Raw genomic sequence first — 16,581 nt, 5'->3', positions numbered from 1 at the left:
TCCAGAGAGAGGAGCAGCTCCACTGACAGACTGAAGAAATCATTCACACCATGAAGCGCTTTAAATCCACCCAGGTTGGATAATATTAAACATTAATGTCAAAGAAGCTCAATATCTGTATTTGTCAAAAGTAATTTCCTCCAACCCTAACCAGCCTAGAGTGGAGTTTAACACAATTCAGTCTGTTACAAATCCACCTTTCAATGTTTTAAAATATGTGTCAAAGTATACCTGTGCTGAATTTCTTAATTATTTTGTTGATAAGGCGGCTTCTGTGAAGCTGAACATCAATAAGACTTCTAACGTTCTTCTCCTGCTGTGTTCAATGTGTTTGAGCCAATGTCCTCATCACTCGTCTCTGACTTGGTCCAGACTGTAGCACGTGCTACGGGGCCCGACCGACAGGATAGAGAGGACACAGAGTTTAATGCAGAACCCTTTTATTCACTCATACACCGCCACACATGTGCACAAGCACCTTCACACAGCTCCAGCAGCAGCTTCTCCATCCGACCCAGCTGCAGTCTCCCAGTCCTCCTTATCAAGGCTGGCAGGGTGGAGAGGCTGATGGGACACACCTGTGTCCTGTCAGCCTGAGTGGCTGCAGCTCCTCCACCCTGCCACACAGACCAACCAGCTGCCCCTGGACACTATTCCATCTGGACAGCTTGAACAGGTTTTTAACACGACATGCTGCTAGTGATGCTGGACCTCACCGCAGCATTCACTACTGTGCTGCAATGGTTTAGGCCCTATTTAACAAACAGGAGCTTCTCTATCATGGCCAATTACTTTTCCTCTTCTTCAGGCCCTCTTACCTCTGGTGTGCCACAGGCAGAGGAGGATTAAGGTAGTCATGAGCCCCTAGGCTATTTTTTCTCTGGGGCCCCCCTTATGCATCATGTTCTCCCAGAAAAAAGTAATTTTGTGCCATGTGTAACAGTGCACATGGCAGTAGCACTCATTTACTATAACAGCCTTTAGTTGTAACAAAAATACTACAAAAAGCCATTAAAGTACATCTACAAGCCTAATGAATTCTCTGAATTGTCCAATTTCATCCACAAAATCTTCTTCTAGATCACCTGGATATTTACCCTGGAGATCAGCTGCTCCTGAATGGAGGTCTTGTATGGAGATAGATAGAATGTTGTTCAGAAATCCAAATGTGTGCTGAACGTGTGTAGGAGTGATACCTCTGATCCATTTCAGCAAAGAGACGATCTATGGCAGCAACGAACACTGTTGCTCTGAACCTGTCACGGCCCGACTGCATTGTGACGGAACAAATCAAATCAATGAGCTGATTGGATAGAAGTGACCCATGTTTGACCAATCCAAGGGCCCCTCCACACGTGGGGCCCCTAGGCTGCAGCCTAGGGAAGCCTGTGCATTAATCCACGCATGGCCACAGGGATCCATTTTGGACCTTGTTCTATTTTCCTTGTACATGCAGCCACAGGTTCACCAATTTCCCATCATAATGTCTCCTTTCATCTTTATGCAGCTGATTTACAAATCTATCTGACAATTATGCTCAGCTCACGTGCATTCAAATTCATCCACAGTTGTTGATGACATCAACCCTGGCTGTCAAATAATGTTCTCTGTTTGAACAAGAGCAATACTGAATGCATAGGATTTGCCCACTCCAAGTGGCTCAGGAGTGTAGCCCCAGGTCTTCATACTCTGACCCCTCACGGTTACCACAGATTGACTTGGTCATCAATACAAGCTTCTTTCACCTTGAACTCCTTGCTAAAGTCAAACCCTTCCTGAGACGTTGAGAAAGCCTTCCACTCATTTATCAGATACTACTACTACTACTACTACATTCATTAAGTAGATGCTTTTATCCAAAGCTACTTACATCTGAGAGAAAAACACAAGCAACACATCACATAGGAGGGTCCAGCATGGATAAGTGCTGCTCAGACTGCTGTGAGTCCAGTTGGACACATGTGCTTTTTTTTAATTAGTCATACTTCCCTATATCGTCTGCAACGTGTACCAAATGCTGCCATTGAGAAAAACTCAGGGATATCAACATATCACACCTGTCTTGTAGGCCCTCCCCTGGCTCCCAGTTCTGTTCAAAATTAATTTTAAGCTCTTGTTGTTTAGTCCAGTTAATGTCTTTCACCTCCATATTTATGCAGCTTTTAAGTTTTCACCAACCCAACAGAACTGTGCATTATCCTGGCAAGTATAGTGGTCCCATGGCGAAGGAGCAAACAGTGGGCTTATCATTCCTTTGGAGTCACAGGTCCCAATTCTGGAACAACTACTCCTAAATTATTAAATCACTGACATACATTCTATCACTGACCTATGTACCATTATTGACCTAGGTAGCTTCACCAGCCTATGTTTCTTTATCGACCTATCAACCATTACTCACCTATGTACCATCAGTGACCAACATTCTATCACTGATCTATGTACCATCACTGACCTATGTATTATCACTGACTTATGTAACATCACTGATCTAAATTCTATGACTTAACTATGTACCATCACCGACCTATGTACTATTATTCACTCACATACCATTACTCACCTACATACTATCACTGACCTATTACCTTTACTCACCTACATACCATTACTCACCTACGTACCATCACTGACCTAAATTCTATCACTGATCTATGTACCATCATTGACCTATGTACTATTATTCACTCACATCATTACTCACCTATATACTATCACTGACCTATTACCGTTACTCACCTACATACTATCACTGACCTATTTGTACCATTATTCACCCACATACCATTACTCACCTACGTACCATCACTGACCTAAATTCTATCACTGATCTATGTACCATCACTGACCTATGTACTATCACTGACTTATGTTACATCACTGACCTAAATTCTATGACTTACCTATGTACCATCACCGACCTATGTACTATTATTCACTCACATACCATTACTCACCTACATACTATCACTGACCTATTAACGTTACTCACCTACGTACTATCACCCACCTATGTACCATCACTGACTTATGTACCTTTACTCACCTACATACCATTACTCACCTACGTACCATCACCAACCTATGTACCATCACTGACCTATGTACCATTATTCACCCACATACCATTACTCACCTATGTACCATCACTGACCTATGTACCATTATTCACCCACATACCATTACTCACCTACGTACCATTACTGACCTATGTACCATTACTCGCCTACGTACCATCATCGACCTATGTACCATCACTGACCAACATAACATCACTGACCTATGTGCCATCACTAACCTATGCCCCATCATCGACTTATGTACCATTACTAACCTACATGCAATTACTCACCTACTTACTGTACAATCACTGACCTAAATTATATCACTGACCTATGTTCCATCATCAACCTATGTACCATTACTCACTTACATGCTGTCACTGACCTGCCTTCAGATTTCCATTTGGCACAACAGTAAGTTTTATTTACTTTTTTTTTTCATTATATTTTTGTTTTGGTCACCATAATACACTACAACCTTTACTTCTTGCATCTAATTTCTTTAATTCTTTTTAACTTCAATTTCTGCTTTTAAATTTTTACTATTTGTTGGGCCACAGTCCCGTGTTGAACATGGAAAGACTTGATTTCAATTCTGAGGCCCAACTCTAACACCTTCTTACAGCTGACCGCATGGTTCGAAACAAAGGAACCTTCATAATGAATCAAAGCCCCAGCAGGCTTTGCATTCACGGCCCATCGGTGATAAGGATTAGCCCCCTCATTGGGCATAGACCCCAAAACGCAGGAGGGGCCGTTGTCAATTTATGGCAGCCGGGCTTGACTATAAAGAGCCAGCTCCCTCTTTCTCCCAAGCTCTTGCTTTCTTCCTCTCTTACTCCCAAGATCTCTTATACCTGTCCACGGTCCCATGGAGTTCTCTGTGAGCTATGAAGAAGGCCACGGCTCATATTTTAGCATGAAGAGCTACTAGCTATGGGCCGACCTTCTCCATTATCGTGCCTGAAGAAGCATGTGGTTGCCTTGAAATGGCAACCATAGTCTGCAGCCCTGCAACGAGTGACCCGCAAACATTCTGAGCCCCAGATGAGCCGAACAAGGGACCCTTGCATGCATCGACGTGAACGCCTTTGGACCGACCTGGAGCTGAAGGAGGACCAGCTGCTGGGCCCATACATTCCCCTAATCCACACTGAGATGAGGAGAGCAGGAGAGAGAGAGAGAGAGACACTCTTTAACACGATAACCTACGGAGCATAACCATCCAGCCGTTCAGCCGTTTTTCTTCAACTACAAAGATTCACGTAAGAAGCTGTTTTGTATCTGGGCAGAGAATACACTAGTTTAGTTTTACGTTGTGAGCCGGAGCGCTGATCCTGTCACAACTGTGTTTATGAGTTTAAGTTTGTTTGTTTATTTTATTGTTTGTCTACTACTGCATCCACGTTAGAAAACAAAACCCTTCCTCATTTCCCAGTTGAATGACCGCGGCGCACATGTGAAGTTAGTTTCACATTGGTCTCTGTGTGGGAAACATCAGAAGAACTTGATTTTCCGGTAGTGAGAAGTTATTCTAGTGTCTTGGGTTTTGCTTTTCTCCTCTCATCCACACCTAGTAACACCCCCCCGCCACACACATGCACACTCTAATTAGTTGTTGTTTATATGTAGTTTAGACATCAGAATTTATCCCAGGTGTTGTTTCAGTATCTTTTAAATACATTCTGATTAGGGCTGCAACGATTCGTCGACGTTGTCGACAAAAATCGACAATCAAAATTGTCGACAATGAATTCCATTGTCGACAATGAATTCCATTGTCGACAATTGTCGCCAGACGTGTTTTTCCAACGGAGTGAGGCATCTCATTTCAATACGTTCTCTGCCGAGAGTCGCGCATGCGCGATAGCGTCTCTGCCGAGCGGTAGCGGGTAAACAGAAATGACAGCGTCCTGTAGAGCAGCTGCATGTTACAAAACTTCTAAAGTTTTGGAGCCTTTTAGCCTCGATACGGTAAATAAAAAGATGACTTGCAAGGTTTGCAAAGCAGATCTTGCTTATCACGGGAGCACGTTGGTAATGCACGAGCATTTGAAGAGAAAGCACGTCGGGTCTGGGTGACTGGTTTCAACAAATGATACACCAGTTCAACCCAGAGAACGTCCTGCCATCCAGAACCCATTTCACCCACTTGATGGAGAAAAAATATGAGACGTTTTATTTTATTTTTTATATAACACATTTGCCTGTCCTTAAAAAATGAAAAATAATGGACAGAGGTTTATTTATTCATGGATTTGTGTCCATACTGACTGATCACTGTGCCTGTCCTTGGTTTTAGATAGGACATTTTATTTACTTTTTGTATGAACAGCGGCAAAGTTGAATAAAATATCTACAGGACTGTCTCAGAAAATTAGAATATTGTGATAAAGTTCTTTATTTTCTGTAATGTAATTAAAAAAACAAAAATGTCATACATTCTGGATTCATTACAAATCAACTGAAATATTGCAAGCCTTTTATTATTTTAATATTGTTGATTATGGTTTACAGTTTAAGATTAAGATTCCCAGAATATTCTAATTTTTTGAGATATTTGAGTTTTCTTAAGCTGAAAGCCATGATCAGCAATATTAAAATAATAAAAGGCTTGCAATATTTCAGTTGATTTGTAATGAATCCAGAATGTAGGACATTTTTGTTTTTGTAATTGCATTATAGAAAATCACAATATTCTAATTTTCTGAGACAGTCCTGTATATTATCCGTTTTTTGGGTTTAGTATTTCTTTTGTACATTGCAAATTTTTTTATATTTTATATTGCTCTTTTTTTAATTATTTAGCTATTTATTGGTTATTTTTATGTTTATTTTTTAGGATATACTTTTTTTTATACCTTTTCATACTTTCGTGTGCATTCTGTAAAATTGTTGAGCGTGTGTGTGTTTGCTGCTGCACAATCGAATTTCTCCTCTGGGGGATCATTAAAGTTTATTCTATTCTATTATGTGCAGTTGACCTCAACTGCAGGGGATCCTCCCATGATGCACTGGACGTTGTCCTTATTCTCTAAGTCAGTGTCTCCCAACCTGGGGTGGTGCCAGAGATCTCTGGGGGGGCGCAAATCTTTGTCTGCTTTGAAGATATGCAGTTGTAAAAATTATATTTGCGCATGTTAAATAAATAAAAAAATCATAATAATACACCTAATGGAATACTCTAATCCAAATCTGTATAAACCCACTTAGTATTTTATTTAATCATACTACTACTCTGACAGGTTGTTGAAGGAAAAATGTTGAAAAATGTTGCTCTCATATTAAAAGACACATTTTTCAGAAATTATTTTATGTATTTGTTCGTATTTTATACATTGTTGACACAAAATGAAGGTGAGAAAAAAAAAAGTCATATCTGTACAGGGTAAACCAAAGAGAAATGTATCAAAAAAACATAATTAATGTTAATTTTTTTCAATTAAAGATTTTTAACGAATCTCTTTACTCTATTGGAGCTAGTACGTACGGGTCGGGGGGCCCGGCTGGTCTTAGACACAAGTAGGGGGGGCTCCAAGGAAAAAAGGTTGGGAACCACTGCAAGTGTTTAATATTTGTCTAATTTTTTTGTCTCTCTTTTAGGGCCAAGATTTTCTGTTTTTCTAGTTTGTTTTTCCTGTCCTCTCAGACCTTCCGCTAGTTGAAAACCTCCCTGCATCTGGTTTTGATGGAGGTTTCTTTCAGTTTGAACTGACTTCTCCTTCCTCTCTATAGGTTGGTGTGAAGATTCAGTGTGATGCTATGGTTTTCTTTACTTGCTATGTAAAGTGGTCTTAGCTGTGAACATAGACAAACCAGCGAGAGGTGAGGGGTGGTTAGTACTCGAAGCAACAATGAATTTGGCTTCTGGGGACATAAATAAAAGTTAGAAACCACATGAGATCCACAATTTTCCTCAAAGCAGAGTGAGCTCAATGAAGAATGATTAATCAGAGATGTTGGCAGAAGACAAGCAGGGGCTGGTCGGAGTGGGATACAGGATCCAGATCCACACTAGTCTCCTCCTGAAGTGATAGATCTCAGTGACTCTCTTTGGCACAGAAAACAGATTTTTAACATTTCACACAGCTTACACAGCTGAGCAGACTGTCATTGTCTGGCCTTTTTTCTTTCCTGACGTTTTTTCCACATGTGCCTGTGCTTCTCTCGTAATGAAAAACAGATTAATAATCAACAGTTCCTGCAGCAACAGAGGGATTGTGCCAATTCTGAGAATCCTCCACGTTTCAGAGTAAGATACTGCAGTGGGAAGTCAATCCGATCAGGTCGGAGATGGGAATGATTAACTAAAAAGAGCTCATCGAGCAGCACACGCTCAAATATCTGCATGGTTTCCTCCAGCAGGCGAGCAGATGGTTTCACTGGCCTTCCTGCAGCTGAATGATATCATCTTACCTCCACGTCCCTGACAGATCTAAGATTTTTACTTAAAGTGTCTAAGGCTGTGTCAAAAAGTAGTTTACTCAAATTTTGTGTGTGCGTGTGGCTGCGTGCATATTTGTGCATGTTGGTGTGCGTGCATGCAAAGAAGAGCGGTTGACAGAGAGTGGTCTAATTTTTGAGGGGGTGTCTAGTTTGATAGTGGTCATGTAGTTGGAGAAATCTTGTCTGGTTGGACAGTGGTCTCAAAGTTGCAGAGTCGTGGTCTAGTTGTTGTGCCTGTGTACTTAGAAGGTTAATCTAGATGGAGAGTGCTTGTGTAGTTGGAGAGTGATCATGATGTTTCCAGCCCAGATGTGAGACCTGGTTGGATGAGGCTACTCGCGCTGTCAGGTGGCCACAGTGATCTTTCCAGATGCTGAGGGGCTGCTGGGGATTTTATCAAAAAACCAAACTGCGAAGGCAAAATATTTTTTGGATATTTTTGAGAGTGGCTGTGTAGTTGGATAGTGTTTTTTTAAGTCCTTTCTATTCATTTTTATTTTGTTAATAAAGCGTCTAGTACCATAAATTAATTAACTCTTCCCTCACCACTGGAACTGTTCCCCCAATCCTCAAACTAGCTGCCATCACACCCACCCTAAAAAAACCCGGTGCAGACCCATCCGACCTTAATCATTACAGGCCCATTTCCAACCTTCCCTTCATCTCCAAAACTCTGGAAAGGGGGGTTGCAGCACAAATACAGTCCCACCTCAAATCAAGTAACCTCCACGAACCCTTCCAATCTGGTTTCCGCCCCAATCACAGCACTGAAACAGCCCTGGTTAAAATCACCAATGACCTCCTCCGTGCAGCTGACTCCGGCCTACTCACCATCCTCATCCTCCTGGACCTCAGCGCAGCTTTCGACACCATTTCTCACCCAATACTCCTGGACCGCCTGGCTGGCATTGGGATCACTGGTGTTGCACTCTCCTGGCTTTCATCATACCTCACTGACCGTCAACAGTTTGTCCAACTACGGAACCATAAATCTGGGTGCACGGGTGTCACAATGGGTGTCCCCCAGGGGTCAGTACTGGGTCCACTTCTCTTCACCATCTACCTCCTACCCCTAGGTTCAATTCTCCGTCACCATGGGATCCATTTTCACACCTACGCTGATGACACTCAGATATATATCTCCTCCAACCCCACCGCTGCCATTCCTCCCACTTCAATTCAATTCAATTCAATTTTATTTATATAGCGTCTAATACAACAGATGTTGTCTCTAGACGCTTTCCAGAGATCCAGAACATGAACATAAACATAAACATAAACATAAACATAAACCCCCGAGCAATTATTATATAAACAATGGCAGGTAAAAACTCCCCTAGTGGGAGAAAAGCCTTAAGCCAAACAGTGGCAAGGAAAAACTCCCCTTTAGGAGGGAAGAAACCTTGAGCAGGACCAGGCTCATAAGGGGGGACCCTCCTGCCGAAGGCCAGACTGGGGGAGTCAGGGACGTCGACAGCACACAGCAGGCAGGTGGAAGCAGCAGCGGGATGACCAGAGGTGGGGGGGGGGGGGCGTCAGCAGCACACAACAGTCATGTGGAAGCAGCAGCGGGATGACCAGAGGGGGGGGGGGGGGGTGCAGGCAGGCGGAAGCAGCAACAGCAGACATCCACGTAGGCAGGTGGAAGAAGCAATGGGATGACCAGAGGGGGGGGAGGGCCGGGAACACAGGCCAGAACGCAGCTCCTGAGGCTCCGGCCTGCAAACATACACAAAAGAGAAAAAAGGGGGGCCGGCACAAGAAACTACAGGAACAATGGACAAAAATGATAGCTATGAGATATTTATAATAAATAAAAATGGTAATGGAGAAGAGAGGCAGGGAAAAGGAGAGGAGAAGAAGGGTGAGAGGCACCGCCCAGCGGATCATGTCGGTGCCCCCCTGCAGCATAAGCCTATAGCAGCATATCTACCGCGAAGCTATATTTGAGACTAACTATTATAGTTTTGTTCTATAGCTGCGACAATGACTACTGACTCTAACACACTAAAGTTTACACTACCTAGAGATTTACCAACACCAGCTAGAGGTTTACTTAACACTAACTATAAGCTTTACTAAACAGAAAGGTTTTAAGTTTAGTTTTAAAGGTGGAGGTGGTGTCAGCCTCCTTAACCCAGATTGGAAGTTGGTTCCAAAGTAATGGTGCCTGATAGCAGAACGCCCGCCCTCCAAATCTACATTTAGATACTCTAGGAACTACGAGTAAACCTGCACCCTGGGAGCGGAGAGCTCGGCCAGGAACATAAGGCACTATCAAATCTTGTAAATACTGCGGAGCTAAGCCGTTTTGGGCTTTATATGCAAGTAATAAAATTTTAAATTGAATTCTGAATTTTACAGGTAGCCAATGGAGCGACGCTAACACTGGAGAGACGTGGTCTCTCCTGCTAATTCCTGTCAGTACTCGTGCTGCTGCATTTTGGATCAGCTGGAGCCTATTCAGCAAATTACTTGGACATCCTGCTAACAACACATTACAGTAATCCAGTCTAGAAGATACAAACGCATGAACTAGTTTCTCTGCATCCCTCTGCGAGAGGATTTTCCTAATTTTTGCAATATTACGGAGATGGAAAAACGCTATTTTACAAACCTGATTAACATATGGTTTAAACGACAAATCCTGATCGAAAACAACACCAAGGTTTCTCACAGTTGCACTGGAAGCCATCGCAACACCAGCTAATCCCTTCCTAAGATGCTCTGGACCAAGAATGATAACCTCTGTTTTATCTGAATTTAGAAGCAAGAAATTTCTGGACATCCAGTCCTTGATGTCCCTAAGACATGCCTGAAGTTTAACTAACGGTTCTGTTTCATCCGGCTTCATAGACAAGTAGAGCTGCGTATCATCAGCATAACAATGAAAGTGTATGCCGTGATTCTGGATTATACTTCCCAACGGCTGCATGTATAAACTGAACAAGACTGGCCCTAGCACTGAACCCTGCGGAACACCATAACAGACCCTCGACTGTTCTGAAGAAACCTCATGTACATGAACAAACTGGAACCTGTCAGATAGATATGATTTAAACCAACGTAGAGCTGTCCCTTTAATCCCAACAACATGCTCTAACCTGTGCAGTAAAATGCCATGATCAACAGTGTCAAAAGCAGCACTGAGGTCCAGTAAAACCAATATGGACACTAATCCCTTATCTGAGGCCATAAGAAGGTCATTCGTAACTCGAACCAGTGCTGTCTCTGTGCTATGATGCATTCTGAACCCTGACTGAAAGACTTCAAACAGATCATTTCTATACAAATAGTCACATAACTGGCTTGAAACTGCCTTTTCCAGAATTTTAGATACAAATGGAAGGTTAGAAATTGGCCTATAATTAGCTAAGGTGTCTGGGTCAAGGGAAGGTTTTTTAAGTAAAGGTTTAATTACTGCCACTTTGAAAACCTGTGGTACATATCCTAAGCTTAGGGATAGGTTGATTTGGTCCAGTATTGTCACACCAATAAGAGAAAAAACATTTTTGAATAGTCGAGTCGGGATGGGGTCTAACATACATGTGGTAGACTTAGCTCTATTAACGAGTGAGGTCAGCTCAGGGAGGTCTATAGGATCAAAACAGTCTAGAGACAAGTCAGAGCCTAGGGAAGTCGCTAAAGCTGAAGAAACGCCCACAACCGGCTGGTTGATTTCTTCTCTAATTCTCGTGATTTTACTGTTAAAGAAGCTCATAAAGTCCTCACTACTGAGAGCTGCAGGAATACACGGCTCCACAGAGCTGTGACTCTTTGTCAGCCTGGCTACAGTGCTGAACAGAAAACGTGGGTTACTTTTGTTATCCTCTATCAACGTTGAATAATAAGCTGTTCTTGCTTTGCGAATGGCTTTTTTATATACTATTAGAATATCTTTCCATTCACGATAAGAGTCTACAGACCTACAAGAGTACCACTTCCTTTCCATTTTACGCACGCTTTGTTTCAACATGCGAATATCTGAATTGTACCAGGGAGTTAAGCTCCTGTGGCTAGAAACCCTCCTTTTCAAAGGAGCAACTTCATCTAAAGCTGAGTGCAACAGATCAGCAGTGTTACTAACAAGAAAATCAACATCAGAGGTAGAACCCAGGTCACTGGCCTCTATTGCTTCAGTAGAGGCTTCACTATTTTCCACTGTCGCAAGACGAGCAACGGTCTCCTTAAATTTAGCAATAGCTTCATCAGACAAACATCTGCTAAAATAATACCTCCTGCCCTGCACTTCAACATCAACAACATTCAATTCCAACGTTATTAAATAATGGTCGGATAAAAGGGAGTTAACAGGTGACACCAACAGACCATCAGTTTCAACACCGTAGGTGAGAACGAGATCGAGAGTATGACCAAAACAATGCGTCGGCCCGTCCACTTTTTGTGAGATACCCATTGATTCTAGAAGAGAATTGAAAGCTAATTTAAGATTATCGCTTTCAACATCCATATGAATATTAAAATCACCCACTATGATGAATTTATCTGTACTGATCAATAATCCAGAAAGGAAATCTGAAAATTCAGACAAAAACTCTAGATAAGCTCTAGATAAGCTTCTCTAGATAAGCTTCCCTCACCACCTGCCTACACGACATCAATACCTGGATGAGCAATAACTTCCTAAAACTCAACGGCAATAAAACTGAGGCTCTTCTCATCGGCTCCAAATCCACCCTCACCAAGTCACAAGCCTCTCCCGCCCTTCCCATCATCATCGACGGCTTCCCGGTACCCTTTTCCCCCCACGTCAAGAGCCTCGGCGTCATTTTGGACAGCACACTCTCATTTGCACCTCACATTCACAACATCACCCGGACTGCATTCTTCCACCTCCGCAACATCTCCAGACTCCGTCCAGCACTGTCCCAATCCAGCACCGAAATCCTGGTCCACTCATTCATCACATCCCGTATTGATTACTGCAACGCCCTCCTCACTGGCCTCCCAACCAAACTCACCGACAAACTGCAACTCATACAGAACTTGGCCGCCCGGATCATCACCCGCACCAAGTCATCTGACCACATCACCCCCGTCCTCATCCAACTCCACTGGCTCCCAGTCCAATACCGCATCATCTACAAAAACCTCTTCCTCACCTACAAAGCCCTTCACAACCTAGCCCCCACTTACCTCTGTGACCTATTGCAAGATTACACCCCCTCCCGCACCCTCCGCTCAACCTCTGCTGGACTTCTTTACACTCCCACCTCACACCTTAGCACCATGGGTGCCCGAGCTTTCAGCTGCTCGGCACCCAGACTCTGGAACTCCCTCCCCCCACACATAAAACAAATACACTCCATCACCACATTCAAAACACAACTCAAAACCCACCTGTTCAAACTTGCCCATTCACTATAACCGGTCATCACGCACTACTTCCCACCAGTTTGTTTGTTTACTATTATGTTATTTGTATTGTTGCTTTTATGAATGTCTTATTGTATTTTTAAATGTATTTCTTGTTTTTATTCTGTAAGGTGACCTTGGGTGACGTGAAAGGCGCCTCCAAATAAAATGAATTATTATTATTATTATAAGTTAGTTATGACCAGTACTGGAGTTGAGGGGGATGAGGGGGGATGGCATCCCCCCCAGAAATAAAAATGGTCCAAATCATCCCCCCTGTAAAACTGCCATCCCCCCTTTCCATCCCTTATGTCATTTCATCAATGAATGTGGTTTTACTGCTATTTCAACATTTAGAGTCATCACCAGAAAAATAACACCAGAAAAATAACTTATTTGACAATTTTTACCTGTTTCAAGTAAATCTTCACTTGAAATAAGTAGGAAAATCTGCCAGGGGGACAAGATTTATCTTCTCATTACTAGAAAAAAAAAAATCTTGTTCCACTGGCAGATTTTTCTACTTATTTCAAGTCAAAATCTACTTGAAACAGGTGAAAATTGTTGTTTTTTCCAGTGATGAGTCTTGTTTTAAGTGTAATGAGATTTTTTTTACCAAAATGAGACATTTTAACTAGAAATAAGACAAATATTCTTGTTAAGATTGTGAGTTTTTGCAGTGATCCATGTTACTTATCCTGTGAAGGACAGAGTCATATTGATAAGTTCAGAAAAGTGTTTTTTATTGTTGTGTTTTGATGTATTTGATGTAAGCCCAGTGGATATTTAAAGCTTACAGAAGGCTGCATTTAACTGCTGCTATGTGAACCAGGTGGGGATGGCACCCCCCATCCCCACCTGACCACAGGTCAGGCGTGTGAGTTGTGATATACTTTTGTAACTATGTAACAATGCAAGCTAGTAACTGTGTCAAATGTTTTTTTTTGTTTTTTGTTTTGTCTTTTTGAGCTTGTATCACAAAATGAGGTGGCTGAAAGATGAAATCAAAGCTACCTGCTTAAAAAGACAAGCAGGTAGCTTGTGAAAGGCGGCTTTTAAAACCGCCTTTCACTTCACCTTCCCTTCTCAAAGCAGGAGCACCAGCGTCTGAGCTGCTTCACAAACAGGAAATTCCTAAATTTGTGTCTGTGATTCCACCCAAAACACCTCTGCAGGTGTTTTGGTCACTGCTATTATTTGTAATATATTATATTATTTGTAATCAGCACAAATTATCTGTCCCCATATGATAAAATCCACCATCCCCCCTGATTTTTTTTACAACTCAAGTACTGGTTATGACTGATATATTACTGATACCGGGTTAGTTGCTGGACTACAGATACCACTATATAAACAGGTGTAGACAGCAGGCCGTCAGAGTGAAACTGGAGGAAGAAAAGGGGTGTGAAACAGACAACGGGGCAGTGCTGCGACGCAATAGACGACATCTGCAGGCAGTCCCAGAGCTGGCTGATCCTGCAGACCAGCAGCAGCTGCAGCCTGAGGGACCTCCATTGCAGTGGGCCAGCAGCCCTCCTTCTCTGGCTAGACCCAGCACAGACTGAAAGATCCATCTGTGGTGTGTTCACCACACCAGTCAGCCCCATAGGGCTGTTCAAGTGACGTCCAGAGGTCGCAAGGTCACGGTACCTCCCAGTTATACAGTATAGACCAGGGATCAGCAACCCATGGCTCTAGAGTCACATGCGGCTCTTTAGCGCCACCCTAGTGGCTCCTGGAACTTTAAAAAAAATGTTTGATGTTTTTTTTCCTTTTTTCTTCTTTTTTTTCCTTTTTTTCCTTTTTTTCTTCTTTTTTCTTTTTTTCTTTTTTTCTTCTTTTTCCTTTTTTCTCTTTTCTTCTTTTTTCCTTTTTTTATCCTTTTTTTCCTTTTTCCTTTCCTCTTTAATCTCGACATTTTGACTTTTTTCTCAAGATTGTACTTCAACATTAATCTTGACATTTCAACCTTTTTCTCGAAATTTTTCACTTTTTTCTCCACATTTCAACTTTTTTCTCAAAGTGCATAATGAAAAAAAAATCTTACCCCAGTAATAACTAATATAGAAACATGCAGCATGTGTTGCCTTCATTCTAAGGCTGATACAACACTTCATCTTTTGCGGCTCCAGACATATTTGTTTTTTGTGTCTTTGGTCCAATATGGTTCTTTTAACATTTTGGGTTGCCGACCCCTGGAATAGACACTTGAACACTTTAATGACACTCACCATTCCACTGTTTCCTAAGTCATTCCGTTGTGAGAAATAAGTATGGGAAAATTACATTACATATGTTCCATGAACGCAACATATTTGCAAATAAAGAACTAGAACGTGAACTTATTCATTCTGCAAATGATGAACTGGAATTTGAACTGTTCAGATTATGTGAGTTTCAGCTTCAGTGTTTAGGTCCAATTATTACGGAATAATCCTTCTCATTTCACCAGCGGGCAGCGCGCACATTTAAAATACTCCACGAGACGACGACTTCACACTACATTACCCACAATGCAATAGCATAGCAACGGGCACCAGCTCCATGGCAACGGTGGCCCGAGCCCGGTGCATCTTTACATGACCAGTGGAGAGAGAGACGTTGCAGACGCAGCATCAGATGATGATCCACTTATCATTATCTGCGGGAATTTTACACATCGTCTCCCAAAGAGTCTGACGGTAAAAATCTAACCTTTCTAAGCAAATTATGTTCACCTGCGCTGAGAAAACAACTTTGAACGTCTGCCTCGTCCGTCTGCCTGCTAAATTCAAAACGTCATGTGGAGTTAAAGCATCTGTCCAGTGTGAGAAAATATCTGCAAGTCCTTGATAATCAAACAAAAGTCATCAGGAAAGACCAAGAAGACCCAACAGCCCTGAACGACCCCAGTCCCCCTGCTGCTCCATCAGGGTTGATTTACCTGCAACAGGTTGATAAACTGATAATGGTCTACATTGTTGGAGATTTACAGCCTGAGTAAAGTTGAAAAGCCACTGGGACAATACATGATAGTTTACAGCAGGGTCTCCAACCCTGGTCCTATGGACCCCCGGTCCTGCAGGTTTTAGATGTTTCCTTGCATCATCACACCTGATTCTAATTAATGGTCGTCATCAGCTTGTCATCCAGGACTGAACAAGTCTGTTAATGACAGTCATTTATATCAAGGTACTGCAGTTTTAGGATAGGGGGGCGTTTCATTCATACTTCTCACCTAAAAATATTGAAATGAACTGAATTTGAACCTTTTTAAACTATGTGAACTGAACTTTGAACTAGTTCATGAAAAGTATGAACTTGCACAACACTGCCGTCACGTTCCCTTTGACTGTCTGAAGAAGCCTGAACTGAAACTGCACGTTTTAAAAGGTATAATTGATGCGACCTTTCCGGCGCTGTTGGGTCATCCACTCACCTGGCAGGAGGCTGCAGGTCCACAGCACTAACAACTGGGAATAATCCATGAGTGTGTTTGAGCAGAAGAGTGAGCTGGAGTGTGAGTGTGTGTTGCTGCTGCCTTTATATGTGTGGAGCAGAGGAGCGGCGCCTCCTCCACACACACATCTCTGCTTTTAAAACCGCCTTTCACTTCACCTTCCCTTCTCAAAGCAGGAGCACCAGCGTCTGAGCTGCTTCACAAACAGGAAATTCCTAAATTTGTGTCTGTGATTCCACTCAGCACGCCGAGGAG

At 42.4% G+C, this 16,581-nt stretch overlaps 1 protein-coding gene across 1 annotated transcript in view; it reads right to left on the bottom strand.

Annotated features, from left to right (window-relative positions):
• The window catches only part of LOC133444488 (integrin alpha-11-like), a 107,432-nt gene extending 91,071 nt beyond the window's left edge, over positions 1–16,361 (bottom strand). The window contains exon 1 of the mRNA XM_061722308.1: positions 16,306–16,361. Within this exon, the coding sequence (XP_061578292.1) occupies positions 16,306–16,354 (49 nt within the window). The 5' untranslated portion in view covers positions 16,355–16,361. The remainder of the gene's footprint in view (positions 1–16,305) is intronic.
• Positions 16,362–16,581: the final 220 nt, after the last annotated feature.

The sequence above is a fragment of the Cololabis saira genome, chromosome 5 (genome assembly GCF_033807715.1).
Source record: "Cololabis saira isolate AMF1-May2022 chromosome 5, fColSai1.1, whole genome shotgun sequence".
NCBI classification, from domain to species: Eukaryota; Metazoa; Chordata; class Actinopteri; order Beloniformes; family Belonidae; genus Cololabis; species Cololabis saira.
This window is presented reverse-complemented; position numbering and strand designations above follow the sequence as displayed.